General features: G+C 48.8%; 1 protein-coding gene across 1 annotated transcript in view; it reads right to left on the bottom strand.

Annotated features, from left to right (window-relative positions):
* Positions 1-20,200, bottom strand: part of PGM1 (phosphoglucomutase 1) — a 44,845-nt gene extending 24,645 nt beyond the window's left edge. Inside the window, exon 1 of the mRNA XM_038753005.1 lies at positions 19,653-20,200. Within this exon, the coding sequence (XP_038608933.1) occupies positions 19,653-19,970 (318 nt within the window). The 5' untranslated portion in view covers positions 19,971-20,200. The remainder of the gene's footprint in view (positions 1-19,652) is intronic.
* Between the last annotated feature and the right edge of the window lie 4,328 nt (positions 20,201-24,528).

Raw genomic sequence — 24,528 nt, 5'->3', positions numbered from 1 at the left:
TTGCACACAGTAAGTGCTCAATAAATACGATCGAATAAATTACCGGTGAATTGAGCACCAGGATTCCCTGCAGGTCATTCTTATGTCGCTGCTTCCAGTCCATACATTTTTTTTTCATGTTTGAAATTATTATAAGTGCCCTCTTGTATTTAGGGAGGCAAATACCCATATCTGTAATTTATTTATTTATATTGATGTCTGTCTTCCCCTCTAGACTGTAAGCTCCTTGTAGGGAGGGAACATGCCTATCAACTCTGTTGTCATTCATTCACTCATTCAGTCGTATTTATTGATTGCTTACTGTGTGCACAGCACTGTACTAAGTGCTTGGGAGAGTACAATAAACAGGCACATTCCCTGCCCACAGTGAGTTTATGGTTTGGGAGGGGGAGACGGACATCAGTACAAATAAATAAATGACAGATAGGACACCAGTGCTGTGGGGCTAGGAGAGGAGAAGAGCAAAGGAAGCAAGTCAGGGCGACACAAAAGGGAGTGGGAGATGAGGAGAGCGGGGGTTTTGTCTGTCCTTTACCAAGCGCTTAGTACGGTGCTCCTAAATACTCAATACTATTGATGGATTGATTGATAAAGGCCGTGTGACCTAGCGGAGAGAGGGTGGGATTGAGAATCAGGAGATCCAGGTCTAATCTCAGCTCTGCCACTGTCCTGCTGTGTAACCTCAGGTCAGTCACTTAACCTCTCTGGGCTTCAGTTTCCATATCAAATAGAGATAATAATAATTGTGATATTTATTAAGTGTTGACTACGTGCCAGGCACTGTACTAAGTGCTGAGGTAGATACAAGCTACAGTCCCTGTCCCAGATGGGGCTCATAGTCTTAATCCCCAATTTACAGATGAGGGAACTGAGGCTCAGAGAAGTGAAGTGATTTGCCCAAGGTCCTTGAGACTCCCAGGCCATGCTGCTTCTCTGGGGATAAGACGCTGGCTCTCCCTACCTCTTTGGCCAGGAGCCTTATGCAAAATGGTGGTTTTTGTCCAATCCGGTTATCTTGCATTTTTCCCAGTGCTTAACACAGTGCTTTTGTCCACAGTGTTTAATCAATACCATCATTATAATAATGATAATAATAATAATGACACTTATTAAGCACTCACTATGTGCAAAGCACTGTTCTAAGCACTGGGGAGGTTACAAGGCGATCAGGTTGTCCCACGGGGGGCTCACAATCTCACAGTCATTATGGCTCCCCAGTCCAGATGATCAATGAATAGAGCTTTCCTTGCCCAGACCTGATTCATGCATTAAAGGGCAACATTCATTCAATCGTATTTCATTCAATCATATTTACTGAGCGCTGTGTGCAGAGCATTGTACTAAGCGCTTAAAAAAAGGACAGTATTTGTTAAGTGCTTACTATGTGCCAAGCACTGTTCTAAGCATTGGTTCTGGGGCGGGGTGGAATACAAGGCAATCAGATTGTCCCACATGGGGCTCACAGTCTTAATCCCCATTTTACAGATGAGGTAACTGAGGCCCAGAGAAGTGAAGTGACTTGCCCAAAGTCACACAGCTGACAAGTGGCAGAGCGGGATTAGAACTCATGACCTCTGACTCCCAAGCCTGGGCTCTTTCCACTGAGCCACGCGGCTTCGACATGAGTATCAACGCTTACCATTTTCCAAAATTCTGCCCCAGAATCGCTCATTCCTCGCTGTCAGGACCTCAGTCAGCCAGTCAATTGTATTATCAATCAATCAATCAATCGTATTTATTGAGTGCTTACTGTGTGCAGAGCACTGTACTAAGCGCTTGGGAAGTCCAAGTTGGCAACATATAGAGACAGTCCCTACCCAACAGTGGGCTCACAGTCTAAAAGGGGGAGACAGAGAACAAAACCAAACATACTAACAAAATAAAATAAATAGAATAGATATGCACAGGCAAAATAAATAAATAAATAAATAAATAAATAAATAAATAAATAAATAAGTACAAAGTACAGGTTTATCGAACGCTTACTGTGAGCCGAGCACTGTAATAAGCACTTGGGAGAGTTAAACAGAACGATAAACACGCACATTCCCCGCCCACAACGAGGTTGCAGTCTAGAGGGGGAGACATTCATATAAATAAAAATAAATAAATAAACGAATTACAGATATAATACAGAAATTACAGATGTAAAACACGGGGAGATGTTTTTCCACTTGACAAATGGTTCGGCTTCACTGAGGGACCCTTTGAGAGAACCCAAGAGTCCTACTCGCTGGAGTCATTAGCAACCGCTACCCGGGAAGAACCGTTTCACGAAGCCAATCATCAATCAATCAACCAATCAATCGTATTTATTGAGCGCTTACTATGTGCAGAGCCCTGTACTAAGCGCTTGGGAAGTACAAATTGGCAACATATAGAGACAGTCCCTACCCAACAGTGGGCTCACAGTCTAAAAGGGGGAGACAGAGAACAAAACCAAACATACTAACAAAATCAAATAAATAGCCAGGTAGAAGACGGTGAGAGTCTTCTTAAAAGGGCAGCGTTTTCAAGAGGGAACCAATAAGCCGGTCGCGGGGCGAGGCGTTGCATTCGAGGAGAAATCAAACCGTGAGCGGAGAGGAAGGCTACCTTTTCTAAGAAACGCGCCATCGAGAGTACTTACGTGATGAAAGAGCAGAAATCTGAGCAGCCGTGAGCAGACCGCCGGTACACGTGTATACGTACCTCCGTCGGCCCACGTGTACAAGCCGCACACCGCTAGCCCAGATTCTATATCTCCCAAATATTCGCAAAGTTAAGAGGTCCCCTGAGGAGCCAGGAAGTATATATTGATCGCATATACCCACCCCATTGGCAGCAGCAATTTGCACTACTGTTCCTATGGCCGATTTATTAAAATAGCGCCCATCGCCACCAACTACTACAGAGGCTCCCTGCCGGTCTTTGAGGTCTATGGAAAAAAATACACTCTGGATGAAATTCTGCAGGTAACTGGTCTTTGTCTCAAAGAAATAGGTCTTCTTCCGTAAACCACCGGTGCCCGGCTTCTGGTCGGGATAAGGAGCGGTGAAGAGGGTCAAGAGAGGCAGAGGGCCGTCTCCCATGATGTTATTCACACGGGAACCGGACGACTCGGAAGCTTCATTTCCTTCCCGTTTTCGCCCCCGGAGCTCCAGTCCGGCCCAGGCCGTTTCTCCCGGCGAGGGGGTCTGCGAGGCTGCCCCGTGGGCCCGGAATAGCAGCTCGAGCCGGGCGCCACGGTGGGCTTTCTGTAACTGAAGACGCTCCCCCGCACTTGCTCGGGGAGATCACTGTCACCGAGACAACGTGTGCAATGCTTCGCTCCTCCAACCCGCCGGGAGAAACGGGGAGAGGGGTGAGGGCCAAAAAAAACCCTCCCCGAATTGGATCGAATTGTACTTTCCAAGCGCTTAGTATAGTGCTCTGCACACAGTAAGCGCTCCAAAAATACAATTGAATGAAGGAAGGAAGGAATCGGTGCGGTCTTCGGGTCACCAACCGCCAGACCCCCCTACTTCTTCAATTTGGTTTGATTTTTCCTTTAGGAAAGAGGGGGCAGAAGGGAGGGGCTTCCGGGGAGTCTGATTTTCCAAACTCCACTCGTTGTCGGACTCTTCTCCCTTAGCTGGGAGCCGAGTGGGCGGCTTTAGCCCTGTCGGGTGGATTCCAAAGTCCCCTTAGTTACCCATCTATTCTCCCTCTCCCCTGCCCAGTCCCCTGACCCCTAATTAATTAAACAGGGAATGCTTCTGTTTATTGTTCTATTGGACTCTCCCAGGTGCTTAGTACAGCACTGTACAGCAGTAAGAGCTTAATACGGTTGAATGAATGTACAAGATTCCTGACAATTATTCTCCCCACCACCCTTCAAAGCCTTTCTTCTGACTTGTACTTCCCAAGCGCTTAGTACAGTGCTCCGCCCACAGTGAGTGCTCAATAAATACGATTGAATGAATAAACGAATGAAGGCCCATCCCCTCCAAGAGGCCTTCCCTGACTAAGCCCTATTTTCCTCTTCTCCCACTTGCTTCTGTCACCCCCCTTCCCAGCCCCACAGCACTTCTGTCCACATCCGTCATTTATTGATTGATATTAACGTCTGTCTCCCCCTCTAAGCTCACGGGCAGGGAAACGTCTACGAACTCGGTTACGTTGTACTCTCCCAAGCGCTCAGTACAGTGCTCGGCACACCCGTTTGGCGCTCAATAAATACGACTGGCTGACTGTCAGCTTCACCAGGGAGAGAGTACATTTTCAGACGGCTTGAGGCTCTGCAGTTGAAGTTGTCCTGGGATGAAGAAGCAGCTGAAAGGTCACTCTTAAAATGGAAGGGAGAGATCTGTTACCTTCTGGTTTCTTACAGTTGATCCTCCCCCGCCCCCCCGCACACAGAGGCTCTCCGACCACAAACTTTTGCTGACGGGTCTGGCTCTCGGAACGGACCCCGTGAAGGGCATCATCGGCTGGGCTACCGAACTGCCATCTTAGAGGGCCGAAGGCACACCGTCTCTGCTGAGGAACAGCCGTTCCGTTGTCGAGCGCCCGGCCGGCGAGGGGAGGCAGGCAAAATACCTGAAATCGCACGTAAGGACTGGCCGCGAGCCAGCCTCCCTAAATTTATGAGGTTCCACTGGCCTGAAATCGAGGCAGCTAACCTGAAATGCCAATGAAGAACACAAAAGAAGGCTTGCTTAGTCTGAAGGACTCCTGGCCTTCTCGAGGGTCTTTTTAATGAAACGGTTCATTCTGATGCCAGGCCTCGGGGGGAACCTGAGACGCTTGAATATATACGACCTGAATCGGCAGACCCCCCTACCCCATTTGTCTGTCGAAACTCACGTGTGCGCTCCTTTCCCGGCCTTGCCAAGGCGGCAAATTAAAACACCCACGCTCCCAGATTTTGGCGAACTCTGAGAGGATGCTAGTCCACGGAAAAGCCAATCGAGAACTGCTATGCTAACTCCAGACTCCTCCAAGATGCATTAAAAGGGAAAGGATCAGTGCCCAAAGGGGAATAACCGCTTTAACAATAAGGGGATTAATCAAGCACTTACAACGTGCCACACACTTCGCTAATTCTGGGTTAGACGCCACAGAAGAACTGATCAGATCCACCCTCTGTCCCACCTGGGGCTCACAAATTAAAGTGTAGGAGAGTGGCAGGGGGGGCTCACAGATGAAAGCGTGGGAGAGTGGCAGGGGGGTCCCCACTATATATAAAGAGAAGAAATATATTTTCTCTATATTTAAAAAGTGAAACTCAGGGCCAGGGAAGTTTCTTTTTTTTCTCATGGTATTTGTTAAACCACTTACTATGGGGGCAAGCACTGTTCTAAGCGCTAGGGTAGATACAAATCAATCAGGTCGTACGCCATCCCTGTCCCACAGGGGGTTCGCAGTCTAAGTAGGAGGGAGAACAGGTATCAGATCCCCATTTTACAGTTGGCGAAACTGAGGCACTGAGAAGTTCAGCGACTCGCCCAAGGTCACCCGGCAGACGAGCGGCGGAGGTCACGCAAGTATGAAGTCCCCACATCACTCGGCTGTCCGGATCATTTTTCTACAAAAACATACAGACCATGACTCCCCTCTCCTCAAGCAACTCCAGTGGTTGTCCATCCACCTCCTCATCAAACAGAAACTCCTCACCATCGGCTACAAAGCACTCAATCACCTTGCCCCCACCTACCTCACCTTAGTACAGTGCCCGGCACAAAGGCAAGGAGATGAAAAGACATACTTCGAAGAATGTCTCCGGGGGGGTATGTATTCCAACTACCCTCCCAAGTGCTCAGCAAACGGTGGGTGCCCAATAAAGTCGTGAGGGGCACGGAACGTGTCCGCTAATTTTATCATATTGCACTCTCCCAAAAGGTGTCCGCTAATTTTATTGTATTGCACTCTCCCAAGCAATCAATCAATCGATCGATCTCATTTATTGAGCACGTACTATGTGAAGAGCACTGTACTAAGCGCTTGGGAGAGCACAACAGATTTAGCAGACATATTTTGTCTCCCCCTTTTAGATTTTGTCTCCCCCTTTTAGCATGTGAGCCCACTGTTGGGTAGGGACTGTCTCTATATGTTGCCAATTTGTACTTCCCAAGCGCTTAGTACAGTGCTCTGCACACAGTAAGCGCTCAATAAATACGATTGATGATGATGATGATGATGATATCCCCTTGCCATCACGAGCTTACAGTCTTAGTAACGAGCTTACAGGCTCTCCTCTACCTCACTTCAACCCAGAGTGACATTTACCGCATTTGTTCAAGCCGGGGACATATGCGCTCGTTGGTGACAGAATCAGGATAAAAATCATACGGTCCCTGCCCTTCAGCAATGTAGATTTCCCCAAATCCCCTCAGTTACTTCATCTGTAAAATGGGGAATGAAGACTGTGAGCCCCTCGCGGGACAACCTGATTACCTTGTATCTACCCCAGTGCTGAAAACAGTGTTTGGCACATAGTAGGCGCTTAACAAATACCATTATTATTATTATTTGCTCCCATTTTCCTCAGCCCCCAGAAGAGAGTATCCTTTGGTGCCGTTACATGAGACCGCCCTCGGGATCACAGGGGTTCCTGGTCTGAGCTGGGAAGGGCCCATTCATTCATTCAATCGTATTTATTGAGCGCTTACTGTGTGCAGAGCACTGTACTAAGCGCTCAATCGTATTTATTGAGCGCTTACTGTGTGCAGAGCACTGTACTAAGCGCGTGGGAAGTCCAAGTTGGCCACATATAGAGACGGTCCCGACCCAACAACAGGCTCACAGTCTAGAAGGGGGAGACAGACAACAAAACAAAACACGCGGACAGGTGTCAAATCATCAGAATAAACAGAAGTAAAGCCAGATGCACATCATTAACAAATAGAATAGTAAACATGTACAAAACAACGTTTTGATGTTCACAGGCTCAATTCAGCCATTTGTAAAGTGGATAAAATCCCCATTATCAGTTCAAGTCACAACTTGTGATGGGCTCTGAGACCTAAGAGGGATTGTAAATGTCTAAGATCCTCAGCATAGCACCTTTACCCTCAATCAACATACTCAAGTCCTCTTTCAGATGGGAGGGAGAAACACTATCGGAAAACAGTCCTTTGGGAAAAGAGTGAACCGTGTTGTGGGCCTGATTGACTCCACCAAGGAAAGAGCAACAGCTTGTCCTAGCTTCGAGGCTAAGGCGACTGCGAGCTGGTTGTTTTTTAGGAAACGTGTCTGACAACTCTGTCGTAGCATAGCACAGTGCTCTGCAGACGGTGAGCACTCAATAACTACGATTGACTGATTATTTTTTACACTGAAATCAATTGTGCATTTTTACCATATTCTCAAGAAAAAAAAAAACGGCTCTCCTTCAAGCCCAGGCACGGAACTTGGTAGTTTTTAAAGAACTTCCCATCCTCCTCTTGGAACCTGCCCAAGGGATAGGGCAGAGTGACAGTGACAGAGAAGCAGCGTGGCTCAGTGGAAAGAGCCCGGGCTTGGGAGTCAGAGGTCATGGGTTCTAATCCGGCTCCGCCACATGTCTGCTGTGTGACTTTGGGCAAGTCACTTAACTTCTGAGCCCCCTCCTTCCTCTCCCCCTCCTCTCCATCCCCCCGTCTTACCTCCTTCCCTTCCCCACAGCCCCTGTATATATGTATATATGTTTGTACGTATTTATTACTCTATTTATTTATTTATTTTACTTGTACATATCTATTCTATTTATTTTATTTTGTTAACATGTTTGGTTTTGTTCTCTGTCTCCCCCTTCTAGACTGTGAGCCCACTGTTGGGTAGGGACTGTATATGTTGCCAACTTGGACTTCCCAAGCGCTTAGTACAGTGCTCTGCACACAGTAAGCGCTCAATAAATACGATTGTTGATTGATCAATCTTCCTTCAAGGCCCTACTGAGAGCTCACCTCCTCCAGGAGGCCTTCCCAGACTGAGCCCCTTCCTTCCTCTCCCCCTCGTCCCCCTCTCCATCCCCCCCATCTTACCTCCTTCCCTTCCCCACAGCACCTGTATATATGTATATATGTTTGTACATATTTATTACTCTATTTATTTATTCATTTTACTTGTACATATCCATTCTATTTATTTTATTTTGTTAGTAGGTTTGGTTTTGTTCTCTGTCTCCCCCTTTTAGACTGTGAGCCCACTGTTGGGTAGGGACTGTCTCTATATGTTGCCAACTTGTACTTCCCAAGCGCTTAGTACAGTGCTCTGCACACAGTAAGCGCTCAATAAATACGATTGATTGATTGATTTCTCTGAGCCTCAGTTACCTTATGTGTAAAATGGGGATGAAGACTGTGAGCCCCACGTGGGACAACCTGATCACCTTGTATCCCCCCAGCGCTTAGAACAGTGCTTTGCACATAGTAAGCGCTTAACAAATGCTATTATTATTATTATTATTATTATTATTAGGGATTGAAGACGGTCGCTGTTTCCCCTCTAGTCCTGGAAGACGCTGCCCCCTTGTGGCCAAAAATGGAAAGACAGCACTCCGCCCAATGTTCATTCAGTTCATTCAACCGGATTTATTGAGCGCTTACTGTGTGCAGTGCACTGTACTAAGCGCTTGGGAGAGCACAAATAACGATAATAACAATTGTGGTATTTGGTAATAATAATGTGCCAAGCACTGTTCTAAGCGCTGGGGAGGGTACAAGGTAATCAGGTTGCCACACATGGGGCTCACACCCCATTTTCCAGATGAGGGAACTGAGGCCCAGAGAAGTGAAGTGACTTGCCCGAAGTCACACAGCTGACAAGTGGCGGAGTCGGGATTCGAACCCATGACCTCTGACTCCCAAGCCCCGGCTCTTCTCACTGAACCACGCTGCTTAAGCGCTTACTATGTGCCGGGCCGAGCGAGGGTAGCCGTGTGAAGCAGCGTGGCTTAGTGGAAAGAGCCCGGGCTTGGGAGTTGGAGGATGTGGGTTCTAATTCTGACTCTGCCACTTGTCTGCTGTGTGAGCTTGGGCAAGTCACTTAACTTCTCTGGGCCTCCGTTACCTTCTTCTGTAAAATGGGGATTGAGACTGTGAGCCCCACGTGGGACAACCTGATTACCCTGTATCTACCCCAGCGTTTAGAACAGTGCTTGGCACATAGTAAGCGCTTAATAAATACCCTAATAATAATAGTAATAATACAAGCAAATCGGGTTGGAAACAACCCTGTCCCATGTGGGGCTCACAGTCTCAATCCCCATTTTACGGATCAGGTAACTGAGGCCCAGAGAAGTGAAGTGACTTACCCAAGGTCACAAAGCACACAAGTGGTGGAGCCGGGATTAGAACCTATGACCTTCTGACTCCCAGGCCCGCCCGGGGTCTATCCATGAGAAGCAGCGTGGCTCAGTGGAAAGAGCACGGGGTCTGGAGTCAGAGGTCATGGGTTCAAATCCTGACTCCGCCACTTGTCAGCTGCGTGACTTTGGGCAAGTCACTTCACTTCTCTGGGCCTCAGTTACCTCATCTGTAAAATGGGGATTAAGACTGTGAGCCCCCCCCCCGCCCATGGGACAACCTGATCACCTTGTAACCTCCCCAGCGCTTAGTACAGTGCTTTGTATTCATTCAATCGTATTTATTGAGCGCTTACTGTGTGCAGAGCACTGTACTAAGCGCTTAGGAAGTACAAGTAGGCAGCATATAGAGACGGTCCCTACCCAACAGTGGGCTCACAGTCTAGGAGGGGGAGACAGAGAACAAAACAAAACATATTAACAGAATAAAATAAATGGAATAAATATGTACAAGTAAAATAATAGAGTAATAAAGAGTAATAATACATAGTAAGCGCTTAACAAATGCCATTATTATTATTATTATTATTATCCACTACACCAAACAGACACATTTCCTGCCCACTAACGAGCTTACGAGAAGCAGCGTGGCTCAGTGGAAAGAGCCCGGGCTTTGGAGTCAGAGGTCATGGGTTCAAATTCTGGCTCCGCCAATTGTCAGCTGTGTGGCTTTGGGCAAGTCACTTCACTTCTCTGTGCCTCAGTTACCTCGTCTGTAAAATGGGGATTAAAACTGTGAGCCCCCTGTGGGACAACCTGATCACCTGGTTACCTCTCTGGCGCTTAGAACAGTGCTTTGCATATAGTAAGCGCTTAATAAATACCATCATTATTATTATTATTATTAGAGTCTAGAGGGGGAGGCAGACAATAATGATTAAGTAAATAAATCAATACCACTCAATTGAACACATTGAACGCAGCTCAATTCTCCTGGAACACAGGAGTTTTGTGGAAACAAATGTCCAGGAAAACTCATGTGTAGAATTTGCTGTGCCGGACAACTAACTGTATTTATTGAGCGCTTACTGTGTGCATGTAGTTGGTAGATATGTTCCCTGCCCACAATGAGCTAACAGTCTATAGAGGGAGACGGATAATAATAATAATAACAATAATAATAATAATAATAATGGCATTTGTTAAGCACTTACTATGTGCAAAGCACTGTTCTAAGCGCTGGGGGAGATACAGGGTGATCAGGTTGTCCCACGTGGGGCTCACAGTCTTCATCCCCATTTTAAAGATGAGGGAACTGAGGCACAAAGAAGTGACTTGCCCAAGGTCACACAGCAGACATGTGGCGGAGCCGGGATTTGAACCCACGACTCTTTTAGACTGTGAGCCCACTGTTGGGTAGGGACTGTCTCTATATGTTGCCAACTTGGACTTCCCAAGCGCTTAGTACAGTGCTCTGCACACAGTAAGCGCTCAATAAATACTATTGATTGATTGATTGATTTGACTTGGAAAGAAGACTGAGCCCGTTGTTGGGTAAGGACCATCTCTATATGTTGCCGACTTGTACTTCCCAAGTGCTTAGTACAGTAAGCCCTCAAAAAATACGATTGAATGAATTTGTTAAGCGCCTACTATGTGCCGAGCACTGTTCTAAGTGCTGGGGTGGGGGGGGGGGGGGGGATACAAGATGATCAGGTTGTCCCACGTGGGGCTCACGGTCTTCATCCCCATTTTCCAGATGAGGGAACTGAGGACCAGAGAAGTGAAGTGATTTGCCCAGAGTCATTCAGCTGACAAGTGGCGGAGGCGGGATTAGAACCCACGACCTCTGACCCCCAAGCCCGGGCTCTTTCCACTGAGCCACGCTGCTTCACATTCACGCTGCTTCTTCATTCTTCAGATGATGATGATGGCATTTGTTAAGCGCTTACTCTGTGCAAAGCACTGTTCTAAGCGCTGGGGGGGGTTACAAGGTGATTAAATTGTCCCACGTGGGGCTCACAGTCTTAATCCCCATTTTACAGATGAGGTAACTGAGGCTCAGAGAAGTTAAGTGACTTGCCCAAGGTCACACAACAGACATGTGGCAGAGCCGGGATTCGAACCCATGACCTCTGACTCCAAAGCCCGCGCTCTTTCCACTGAGCCACGCTGCTTCTTCAGATGAAGAACGGGAGACCCCGAATTAAATACAGGGTGAGGGGTGGGAGGGGATGCCCCGTTTCCAGGACGCCGGGCCGCTTCTGCCGTAGAAAACAACATGGCCTAGTGAAAAAAAGCACAAGCCCAGAAATCAGAGGACCTGAGTTCTACTCTTGGTGCACTGCCCCTTGCCTGCTGGGTGACCTGAGGCAAGTCACTTCACTTCTCTGTGCCTCTGTATAATAATAATAATAACGACGGCATTTATTAAGCGCTTACTATGTGCAAAGCACTGTTCTAAGCGCTGGGGCGGATACAAGGTGATCAGGTTGTCCCACGGTTGGCTCACAGTCTTCATCCCCTCGTCCCCCTCTCCATCCCCCCCATCTTACCTCCTTCCCTTCCCCACAGCACCTGTATATATGGATATATGTTTGTACATATTTATTACTCTATTTATTTATTTATTTTACTTGTCCATATCTATTCTATTTATTTTATTTTGTTAGTAGGTTTGGTTTTGTTCTCTGTCTCCCCCTTTTAGACTGTGAGCCCACTGTTGGGTAGGGACCGTCTCTATATGTTGCCAACTTGTACTTCCCAAGCGCTTAGTACAGTGCTCTGCACATAGTAAGCGCTCAATAAATACGATTGATGATGATGATCTCCATTTGACAGACGAGGTAACGGAGGCACAGAGAATAATAATAATAATAACGATGGCATTTATTAAGCGATTACTATGTGCAAAGCACTGTCCTAAGCGCTGGGGAGGTTACAAGGTGATCAGGTTGTCCCACGGGGGGGCTTACAGTCTTCATCTCCATTTGACAGATGAGGTAACGGAGGCACAGAGAATAATAATAATAAAAACGATGGCATTTATTAAGCGATTACTATGTGCAAAGCACTGTCCTAAGCGCTGGGGAGGTTACAAGGTGATCAGGTTGTCCCATGGGGGGGCTTACAGTCTTCATCTCCATTTGACAGATGAGGTAATGGAGGCACAGAGAAATGGAGTGACTTGCCCAAAGTCACACAGCTGATAATTGGCGGGGCCGGGATTTGAACCCATGACCTCTGACTCCAAAGCCCGGGCTCTTTCCACTGAGCCACGCTGCTTTCTGTATCTCGTCTGAAAAATCGGGATTAAGATGGTGAGCCCTATGTGAGACGGCGACTGTGTCCAACCCTATTAGCTTGTACGATCTACCCCAGAGATGAGTTCAGTGCCCGGCACGTAGCAAGCGTTTAACAAATAACACAGTTATTACTATTATTAACTTGTATCTTCCCCAGCGCTTACTGCAGGGCCTAACACATCGTAAGCGCTTAACGAATACTATTAAAAGCCAAAATACCCTGCCAGGGTCACGGGAGGGGGTGTGATTGGTCCATTTAATGTGTGCCATGCAGACTTCTTTTGACTCACAGACAATTGGTGGGCTCCAATGATAATAATAATGATAATAATCATAATAGTGGTGGTTATTACTATTAATAATAGTAGAGGAGCAGCATGGCTCAGTGGAAAGATCACGGGTCGGGAGTCAGAGGTCATGGGTTCAAATCCCGGCTCCGCCAATAGTCAGCTGGGTGACTTTGGGTAAGTCACTTCACTTCTCTGTGCCTCCGTTATCTCATCTGTAAAATGGGGATGAAGACTGTGACTGTGGGACAACCTGATCACCTTGTAACCTCCCCAGCACTTAGAACAGTGCTTTGCACATAGTAAGCGCTTAATGAATGCCATTATTATTGTCATTACATAATAATAATAATAATTAGAACAGTGCTTTGCACATAGTAAGTGCTTAATAAATGCCATCATCATCATTATTATTATTACATAATAATAATTATTAATACATAATAATGGTTATTAATACATAATAATGATTATGGCATTTATTAAGCGCTTACTATGTGCAAAGCACTGTTTTAAGTGCCGGGGAGGTTACAAGGTGATCAGGTTGTCCCACGGGGGGCTCACAGTCTTAATCCCCATTTTACAGATGAGGGAACTGAATTCTATTTATTCTGATGGTATTGACACCTGTCTACTTGTTCTGTTTTGTTGTCTGTCTCCCCCTTCTAGACCGTGAGCCCGCCGTTGGGTAGGGACCGTCTCCAGATGTTGCCGATTTGTACTTCCCAAGCGCTTAGTCCAGTGCTCTGCACACATTAAGTGCTCAAAAAATACGACTGAACGAATGAATTTAAGTTCTTACTATGTGCCAGGCACTGTATTAAGCGTTGGGGTGGGAGCGAGCAAATCGGGTCGGACACAATCCCAGGTGGGGCTCACAGTCTCAAATCCCCATTTTCCAGATGAGGGAACCGAGGCCCAGAGAAGGGCGGTGACTCGCCCAAGGTCACCCGGCAGACAAGTGGCGGAGCCAGGAACAAAATCTGGGATCTTCGGATTCCCAGTCCCGGTCTCTGGACACTATCTCATACCTCCTTCCCCTCCCCACAGCACCTGTATATATATTTGCACAGATTTATTACTCTATTTTACTTGTGCATATTTACTATTTATTTTGTTAATGATGTACATCTAGCTTTAATTCTATTTGTTCTGATGATTTTGACACCTGTCTACACGTTTTATTTTGTTGCCTGTCTCCCTCTTCTTTCCCCTCCCCACAGCACCTGTATATATATTTGCACAGATTAATTACTCTATTTATTTTACTTGCACATATTTACTATTTATTTTACTTGTGAATATTTACTATTTATTTTGTTAATGATGGACATCTAGCTTTAATTCTATTCTGATGATTTTGACACCTGTCTACACGTTTTATTTTGTTGTCTGTCTCCCTCCTCCTTCCCCTCCCCACAGCACCTGTATATATATTTGCACAGACTTATTACTCTATTTTATTTGTACATATTTACTATTTATTTTACTTGTGCATATTTACTATTTATTTTGTTAATGATGTACACCTAGCTTTAATTCTATTTGTTCTGATGATTTTGATACCTGTCTAGAAGTTTTATTTTGTTGTCTGTCTCCCTCCTCCTTCCCCTCCCCACAGCACCTGTATATATATTTGCACAGATTTATTACTCTATTTATTTTCCTTGTACATATTTACTATTTATTTTACTTGTGCCTATTTACTATTATTTATTTTGTTAATGATGCACATCTAGCTTTAATTCTATTTGTTCTGATGATTTTGACACCTGTCTACACGTTTTATTTTGTTGTCTGTCTCCCTCCTCCTTCCCCTCCCCACAGCACCTGTATATATATTTGCACAGATTTATTACTCTATTTATTTTCCTTGTACATATTTACTATTTATTTTACTTGTGCCTATTTACTATTTATTTTGTTAATGATGCACATCTAGCTTTAATTCTATTTGTTCTGATGGTTTTGACACCTGTCTACACGTTTTATTTTGTTGCCTGTCTCCCTCCTCCTTCCCCTCCCCACAGCACCTGTATATATATTTGCACAGATTTATTACTCTATTTATTTTACTTGTACATATTTACTATTTATTTTACTTGTGCCTATTTACTATTTATTTTGTTAATGATGTACATCTAGCTTTAATTCTATTTGTTCTGATGATTTTGACACCTGTCTACACGTTTTATTTTGTTGTCCGTCTCCCTCCTCCTTCCCCTCCCCACAGCACCTGTATGTATGGATATATGTTTGTACGTATTTATTACTCTATTTATTTGTACATATTTATTCTATTTATTTTACCTTGTTAATACGTTTTGTTTTGCTGTCTGTCTCCCCCTTCTAGACTGTGAGCCCGCTGTTGGGTAGGGACTGTCTCTCTACGTTGCCGACTTGGACTTCCCAAGCGCTTAGTCCAGTGCTCTGCACACAGTAAGCGCTCAATAAATACGATTGAATGGATATATGAATGAATTTCTACTTGCTTTTAGAAAGTCACACTGGGTTGCTCCACCTGACCTTGCCCCAGAGAGGGCCCGGCCCCACGGCCTTACAAAGCTTCCTGCCTCTGAGCTCTTGCCCAAGAGGGTCACCCTCCCCGCTGGCCTGCCCTGAGTGGACGTGATGAGAGCTCACCTCCTCCAAGAGCCCTTCTCAGACTGCAGCACCTATATATATGTTTATACAGATTTATCACTCTATTTATTTTACTTGTCCATATTTACTATTCTATTTATTTTGTTAATGATGCGCATTCCTCCTCCAAGAGGCCTTCCCAGACTTCTCTCCTCCTCCCCACCCCCCTACCCTACCTCCTTCCCCTCCCCACAGCACCTATATAGATGTTTGTACAGATTTATCACTATTTTACTTGTCCATATTTACTATTCTATTTATTTTGTTAATGATGCGCATTCCTCCTCCAAGAGGCCTTCTCAGACTGTCCTCTCCTCCTCCCCATCCCCCTGCCCTACCTCCTTCCCCTCCCCACAGCACCTATATAGATGTTTGTACAGATTTATCACTCTATTTATTTTACTTGTACATATTTACTATTCTATTTATTTTGTTAATGATGTGCATTCCTCCTCCAAGAGGCCTTCCCAGACTGTCCTCTCCTCCTCCCCATCCCCCCTGCCCTACCTCCTTCCACTCCCCCCTGCCCTACCTCCTTCCCCTCCCCACAGCACCTATATAGATGTTTGTACAGATTTATCACTCTATTTATTTTACTTGTCCATATTTACTATTCTATTTATTTTGTTAAGGATGCGCATTCCTCCTCCAAGAGGCCTTCCCAGACTGTCCTCTCCTCCTCCCCATCCCCCCTGCCCTACCTCCTTCCCCTCCCCACAGCACCTATATAGATGTTTCTACAGATTTATCACTCTATTTATTTTACTTGTCCATATTTACTATTCTATTTATTTTGTTAAGGATGTGCATTCCTCCTCCAAGAGGCCTTCCCAGACTGTCCTCTCCTCCTCCCCATCCCCCTGCCCTACCTCCTTCCCCTCCCCACAGCACCTATATAGATGTTTGTACAGATTTATCACTCTATTTTACTTGTACATATTGACTATTCTATTTATTTTGTTAATGATGTGCATTTACCTTTAATTCTATTTGTTTTTTTTAATGGCATTTATTAAGCGCTTACTATGTGCCAAGCACTGTTCTGACGACTTGATACCTGTCCACATGTTTTGTTCTGTTGTCTGTCTCCCCCTTCTAGACAGTCCCTCCCCAACAGTGGGCTCACAGTCTAGAAGTCCGCCAGTCTAGTCTGCCATGATGATGGCATTTGCTAAGCACTTATTAAGTGTCGGACACTGTACTAAACGCTGGGGTAGATCCAAGCAAACCGGGTTGGACACGGTCCCCGTCCCACGTGGGGCTCACCGTCTCGATCCCCATTTTCCAGGTGAGGTAACTGAGGCCCAGAGAAGTGAAGTGACTTGTCCAAGGTCACCCAGCAGACAAGCGGTCTTTGAGCGAGGGAGAGGGGGGTGGAGACAGGGGGAGGAAGGGGAAGCAAAGGTCACCGGAGAAACAGCGTGGCTCAGTGGGAAGAGCCCGGGATTGGGAGTCAGAGGTCGTGGGTTCTAATCCCGGCTCCGCCACTTGTCCGCTGTGTGACTTTGGGAGAATCCCTTCGCTTCTCTGGGCCTCAGTTCCCTCAACTGTAAAAGGGGGATGAAGACTTTGAGCCCCACGTGGGACAACCTGATCACCTTGGATTCATTCATTCATTCGTATTTATTCATTCATTCACTCATTTATTGAGCGCTTACTGTGTGCAGAGCACTGCACTCATCAATCAATTGTATTTATTGAGTGCTTACTGGGTGCAGAGCACTGTACTAAGCGCTTGGGAAGTACAAGTTGGCAACATATAGAGACGGTCCCTACCCAACAGTGGACTCACAGTCTAAAAAGCACTTGGGAAGTACAAGTTGGCAACACAGAGAGACGGTCCCTACCCAACAGTGGGCTCACAGTCTAGAAGGGGGAGACATACAACAAGACAGAACATATTAACAAAATAAAATAAATAGAATAAATATGTACAAGTAAAATAAATAGAGTAATAAATACGTACAAACATATACACATATATACAGGTGCTGTGGGGAGGGGAAGGAGGTAAGGCGGGGGGATGGAGGGGGGAGGAGGGGGAGAGGATCTACTTCGGTGCTTAGAACAGTGCTTGGCACAAAGTGCTTAACAAATCATTCATTCATTCAATGGTATTTATTGAGCGCTTACTGTGTGCAGAGCACTGGACTAAGCGCTTGGGAAGTACAAGTCGGCAACACAGAGAGGCGGTCCCTACTGAACAGCGGGCTCACGGTCTAGAAGCGGGAGACGGACAACAAGACAGAACATACTAACAAAATAAAATAAATAGAATAAATATGTACAAGTAAAATAAATAGAGGAGTAATAAATATGCACAAACATATATACATATATACAGTGGCTGTGGGGAGGGGAAGGAGGTAAGGCTGGGGGGGATGGAGAGAGGGAGGAGGGGGAGAGGATCTACTTCGGTGCTTAGAACAGTGCTTGGCACAAAGTGCTTAACAAATCAATCAATCAATCATATTTATTGAGTGCTTACTGTGTACAGAGCACTGTACTCAGCGCTTGGGAAGTACAAGTTGGCAACATATAGAGACAGTCCCTACCCAACAGTGGGCTCACAGTCTAAAAGGGGGAAAATCCCACCATTATTATTACTATTATTCCCAGGGCAGGGCCCAGTTGGCAGAGAGGGGTTTCGTGCCCCTCACCCGTCACCTCCAAATGCAAAACAGGGGTCACCTTGGAGTTGTGCTGGAGGGGAGGAGAGGGGAAGGGAAGGGAGGGGAAGGGAGGGGAGGGGAAGGGAGGGGAAGGGAAGGGAAGGGAGGGGAAGGGAAGGGAAGGGAGGGGAAGGGGGGAGGGGGGGAGGGGAAGGGAGGGGAGGGGGGGAAGGGAGGGGAAGGGAAGGGAAGGGAGGGGAGGGGAAGGGAAGAGAAGGGAAGAGAGGGGAGGGGAGAGGAGGGGAGGGAAGGGAAGGGAAGGGACGGGAAGGGAAGGGAAGGGACGAGAAGGGAAGGAAAGGGAAGAGAAGGGAAGGGAGGGGAGAGGAGGGGAAGGGAAGGGAAGGGAAGGGAAGGGAAGGGAAGGGAAGGGAAGGAAAGGGAAGGAAAGGGAAGAGAAGGGAAGGTCCCTTCCCCCCAGCCCAAGGTGACCCCCTCCCCCATCGCGGCCCCCAGGAGGGCTTGGCACCCGGCCCGCACGGCCCGCACGTCCCAGGCGCAGGGAAGGCCCAGCCCCCCGCCCAACTTTCACCAGTCCTTCCCAGCTCGGCCCAGCCTCCTGGCCAGTCCCCTGCCAGTCCCGCCTACCTCTGTCCTGCCCCCGGCCAGCCCGCCCAGCCCCCCGGCCAGCCCTGCACAACTCTGCCCAGCCCCCTGCCCATCTCCCTGGCCCCTGCCAGGCCTGCCCAGCCCCCTGCCAATCCTGTCCATCTTCCCGGCCAGTCCTGCCCAGCCCCCTGCCAGTCCAGCCCCGTGGCCAGGCCAGCCCAGCCCCCCGCCCAGCTCCCTGGCTCCCTGCCAGTCCTGCCCAGCCCCCGGCCCAGCCCCCTGCCAGTCCTGCCCAGCCCCCTGCCAGTCCAGCCCCCTGCCAGTCCTGCCCAGCCCCCCAGCCAGTCCTGCCCAGCCCCCTGCCAGTCCAGCCCCCTGCCAGTCCTGCCCAGCCCCCCAGCCAGTCCTGCCCAGCCTCCTGCCAGCCCAGCCCCCTGCCAATCCTGCCCAGCCCCCCAGCCAGTCCTGCCCAGCCTCCTGCCAGTCCAGCCCCCTGCCAGTCCAGCCCAGCCTCCTGCCAACCCTGTCCATCTTCCCGGCCAGTCCTGCCCAGCCCCCGGCCCAGCTTCCTGCCAGTCCTGCCCAGCCCCCTGCCAATTCCTGTCCAATCTTCCCGGCCAGTCCCCTGCCCTACCCCCTGCCAATCCCCGTCCATCTTCCCCTGCCAGTCCTGCCCCAGGCCCCGGCCCCAGCCCCCTGCCCCAATCCTGTCCATCTTCCCGGCCAGTCCAGCCCCCTGCCAGTCATCATCATCAATCATATTTATTGAGCGCCTACTGTGTGCTTAGCGCTGTACTAAGCGCTTGGGAAGTACAAATTGGCAACATATAGAGACAGTCCCTACCCAACAGTGGGCTGCCAGTCCTGCCCAGCCCCCCGCCAGTCCAAGCCATCTCGGTGTGTCCCCCCTTCTTTGGGGGACTGGGGGGGGGGGGTCCCCTCGGCTCACCCCGTTGGCGGCGGCGATGGCGGCGATGGTGGCGATGACGTCCTTGTTGTAGAAGCGGCCGTCGCCGCCCACCACCAGGGTGGGCCCGGCGGGGGCGGAGGGCTCCCCGGAGGAGGAGGCGGTGGAGGAGGAGAGGGGGGCGTCCTCGGGGGCAGGGGCCGGGCCCAGGGCGGCCCGCAGGCAGCTCTGGACGAAGTTGTGGGCGTAGTGGGGCCGGGCCAGGAACAGCCGCACCCGCTTCCTCAGCCCGCTGGTGCCCGCACGCTGGTCCCCGAAGGCCTCCGTCCGCACCCGGCGCACGCACAGCACCCCCGCCATGCCCACCGACACGGGCACACGGGCACGGGCACACGGCCAATCGATCACACACACAACCCCCACGACACACGGGCCACGCTGGTCTCACACACCGGGGCAGGGAGAGGCCCGGGCCCGCAGACAGTCAGGGAGACAGACAGGCGGGGCACCCGGTGGCACAGCTGATGGCACACACACACGCACACACACAAACACACCCCGACACACGGGTCGCACTGATCCCACACACACACACACGGGCAGGGGCCCAGAGACAGTCAGGGAGACACACACCTACAATCAATCAATCGTATTTCTTGAGCGCTTCCTGTGTGCACAGCACTGTACTAAGGGCTTGAGGCAGGCAGACAAACAGGCAGGGCACCCGGTGGCACAGCTGATTGCACACACACACACACACACGTGTCACGGATCACACACACACACACACACACACACACGTCACACGGATCTCACACACGGTCAGAGGCCCAGAGACAGTCAGGGAGACACAGCCCTACAGGGAGGGAGGGAGAAAGACAGACAGACAGGACACCCGGTGGCACAGCTGATGGCACACACACACACACACACACACACAAACACACCCCGACACACGGGTCACACTGATCCCACACACACACACACGGGCAGAGGCCCAGAGACAGTCAGGGAGACACAGCCCTACAGGGAGGGAGGGAGAAAGACAGACAGACAGGACACCCGGTGGCACAGCTGATGGCACACACACACACACACACAAACACACCCCGACACACGGGTCACACTGATCCCACACACACACACACACGGGCAGAGGCCCAGAGACAAGTCAGGGAGACACGCACCTACAATCAATCAATCGTATTTCTTGAGCGCTTCCTGTGTGCAGAGCACTGTGCTAAGCGCTTGAGGCAGGCAGGCAGACAGGCAGGGCACCCGGTGGCACAGCTGATTGCACACACACACGCACGCACACAAACACACCCCGACACACGGGTCGCACTGATCCCACACACGGGCAGAGGGCCAGAGACAGTCAGGGAGACACACACCTACGGACAGGCAGACAGACAGACAGGGCACCCGGTGGCACAGCTGACTGCACAGACACACACAGATCACAAACACACACACACACACACACACACACACACACAGATCTCACACCGGGTCAGAAGCCCAGAGACAGTCAGGGAGACACAGCCCTACAGGGAGGGAGAAAGACAGACAGACAGGACACCCGGTGGCACAGCTGATTGCACAGACCCACACACACACACACACACACGGGTCACGGATCACATACACACCGACACACGGGTCACACGGGTCACACAGATCACACATACACACACGGGCAGAGGCCCAGGGACAGTCAGGGAAACACAGACAGACAGAGAGGGCACCCGGTGGCACAGCTGATTGCACAGACAGACACACGCGCACACACACAGAGACACACCACCTCCCACACACACACGGGTCACACGGATCACACACACAGGGGCAGAGGCCCAGAGACAGTCAGGGAAACACAGATAGACAGACAGGGCACCCGGTGGCCCAGCTGATTGCACAGACAGACACACACACACGGGTCACACAGATCTCACCCACACAGGCAGAGGCCCAGACCCAAGGACGGCCAGGGAGACACAAACCTACAGACAGACAGTCACCCGGTGGCACAGCACAGGCCCACAAAGACACACACAGAGACACACAAACACCTCCCCCCTTCCTCTTTTCCCTCCCCTTCCCCCGGGGCGCTTGGCCCTCCCCCTTAAAGAGACAGCAGCCTCCCCTAATAATAATGATAATAAAAACGATGGCATTTGTTAAGCGCTTACTATGTTCCAAGCACCGTTCTAAGTGCTGGGGGAGATAATAATAACAATAATGATAGTAATGACATTTATTAAGCGCTAACTATGTGCAAAGCACTGTTCTAAGCGCTGAGGAGGTTACAAGTTGTGTGACTTTGGGCAAGTCACTTAACTTCTTTGTGCCTCAGTTCCCTCATCTGTAAAACGGGGATTAAGACTGTGAGCGCCCCGTGGGACAACCTGATCACCTTGTATCCTCCCCAGCGCTTAGAACAGTGCTTTGCACATAGTAAGCGCTTAATAAATGCCATTATTATTATTATTATTACAAGGTGATCAGGTTGTCCCACGGGGAGGGCTCACAGTCTTCATCCCCATTTTACAGATGAGATGAGGCCCAGAGAAGCAAAGAGACTTGCCCAAAGTCACACATCTGACAATTGGCAGGGTCAGGATTTGAACCCTTGACCTCTGACTCCAAAGCCCAGGCTCTTTCCACTGAACCATGCTGCTTCTATTTGTAATAGTATTTGTTAAGCGCTTTCTATGTGCTGAGCACTGTTTTGGGTGCTGGGGGAGATAATAATAATGATGATGATGGGATTTATTAAGCGCTTACTATGTGCCGAGCACTGTTTTAGGCGCTGGGGGAGATAATGATGATGATGATGATGGTATTTGTTAAGCGCTTACTATGTGCCGAGCACTGTTTTGGGTGCTGGGGGAGATAATAATAATGATGATGGTGGGATTTATTAAGCGCTTACTATGTGCCGAGCACTGTTTTAGGCACTGGGGGAGATAATAATGATGATGATGATGATGGTATTTGTTAAGCGTTTACTATGTGCTGAGCACTGTTTTAAGCGCTGAGGGAGATAATGATGATGATGATGATGGTATTTGTTAAGTGCTTACTATATGCCGAGCCCTGTTCTAAGCGCTGGGGAAGATAATAATGATGATGATGATGGTATTTGTTAAGCGCTTACTATATGCCGAGCACTGTTTTAAGCGCTGCAGGCGATAATGATGATGATGATGGTATTTGTTAAGCGCTTACTATATGTCGAGCCCTGTTCTAAGCGCTGGGGGAGATACGAACAATAATAATAAGGATGGCATTTGTTAAACGCTTACTATGTGCCAAGCACCGTTTTTGTGAAGCACTTACTATGTGCCAAGCACTGTTCTAAGCGCTGGGGGTGATAATAATAATGATGATGATGGTACTGGTTAAGTGCTTACTATGTGCCAAGCACTGTTCTAAGCGCTGGGGGTGATAATAATAATGATGATGATGGTATTGGTTAAGTGCCTACTATGTGCCGAGCACTGTTTTAGGCACTGGGGGAGATACAAGGTCATCGGGTTGTCCCACATGAGGCTCAGTCTTCATCCCCATTTTACAGATGAGGGAACTGAGGCCCAGAGAAGCGAGGTGACTTGCCCAAAGTCACCCGGCTGACAAGTGGCGGAGTTGGGATTCGAACCCACGACCTCTGACTCCAAAACCCGCGCTCTTTCCACTGAGCCACGCTCTAGGGGTTGGCATTGGGAGAGGCGGGAGGCAAGTAAGAGGAGAGAAAGAGGGGAGATTCCCAGCGGGGAGCGGGGCAAGAGGGGGAGGTGGAAATCCGGGCCGGAGAAATTGTGATGCCGGAGGGGCAAATTCCATCTCCCATTTACTCTCCCAAGAGTACACAACCCCTGTGCCCGGTTAAAACACTGGCAAAGTCCCTGTGATATGCAAAATATCACGCTAGCCCTTGGGAAGCGTACACGTGGACACTGGAGGCTGACACTGTGAGCCCACTGTTTTTAGACTGTGAGCCCACTGTTGGGTAGGGACTGTCTCTATGTGTTGCCAATTTGTACTTCCCAAGCGCTTGGTACAGTGCTCTGCACATAGTAAGCGCTCAATAAATACGATTGATTGATTGATTGATTGATTGACACTCTAAGGGAAGACAGACACGGGATAGGAAGGAGGGAAGAGGAAGAAAACAGGCCGAGATTCATTCAGTCGTATTGATTGAGGGCTTACTGTGTGCAGAGCACTGTGCTAAGCGCTTGGTCCGCAAGTCAGTAACAACAGTACCGCTAACCCCCGCCTACTGGCTCTGGGGAAAGGTCCTTGGTCTTCATGGCTCCTCACCGCTTCATTCTGCGCAATCGGCCACAGTTTTCCACTGGTTACGAGGTCGGCTTTTTCTGCCCCGTGGGGAAGCAGGAAGGGGAGGACTGCACCCCTGCTGCATCTGGCGAGAAGAGGAGGTCTACTACATCCACCCTCCTTGGCCAAGTGAGAAGCTGCATGGCTTAGTGGCAACAGCATGGCAAGAGGTCATGGGTTCGAATCCCGGCTCCGCCGCTCATCAGCTGTGTGACTTTAGGCAAGTCACAACTTCCCTGGGCCTCAGTTCCCTCATCTGTAAAATGGGGATGAAGACTGTGAGCCCCACGTGGGACAATCCGATTATCTTGTATCTACCCCAGCGCTTAGAACAGTGCTTGGCACATAGTAAGCGCTTAACAAATACCAACATTATTAAATATGTTGCCAAGTTGTACTTCCCAAGCGCTTATTACAGTGCTCTGCACACAGTAAGCGCTCAATAAATACGATTGAATGAATGAATAAATTATTATTATCAGCATGGACGCCCAGACAAAAATTTTCACACTTGCCTGTGGACATATTCCACGTCTCCCCCTTTTAGACTGTGAGCCCACTGTTGGGTAGGGAC

This window comes from Tachyglossus aculeatus, chromosome 10 (assembly GCF_015852505.1).
Source record: "Tachyglossus aculeatus isolate mTacAcu1 chromosome 10, mTacAcu1.pri, whole genome shotgun sequence".
NCBI lineage: Eukaryota > Metazoa > Chordata > Mammalia > Monotremata > Tachyglossidae > Tachyglossus > Tachyglossus aculeatus.
This window is presented reverse-complemented; position numbering and strand designations above follow the sequence as displayed.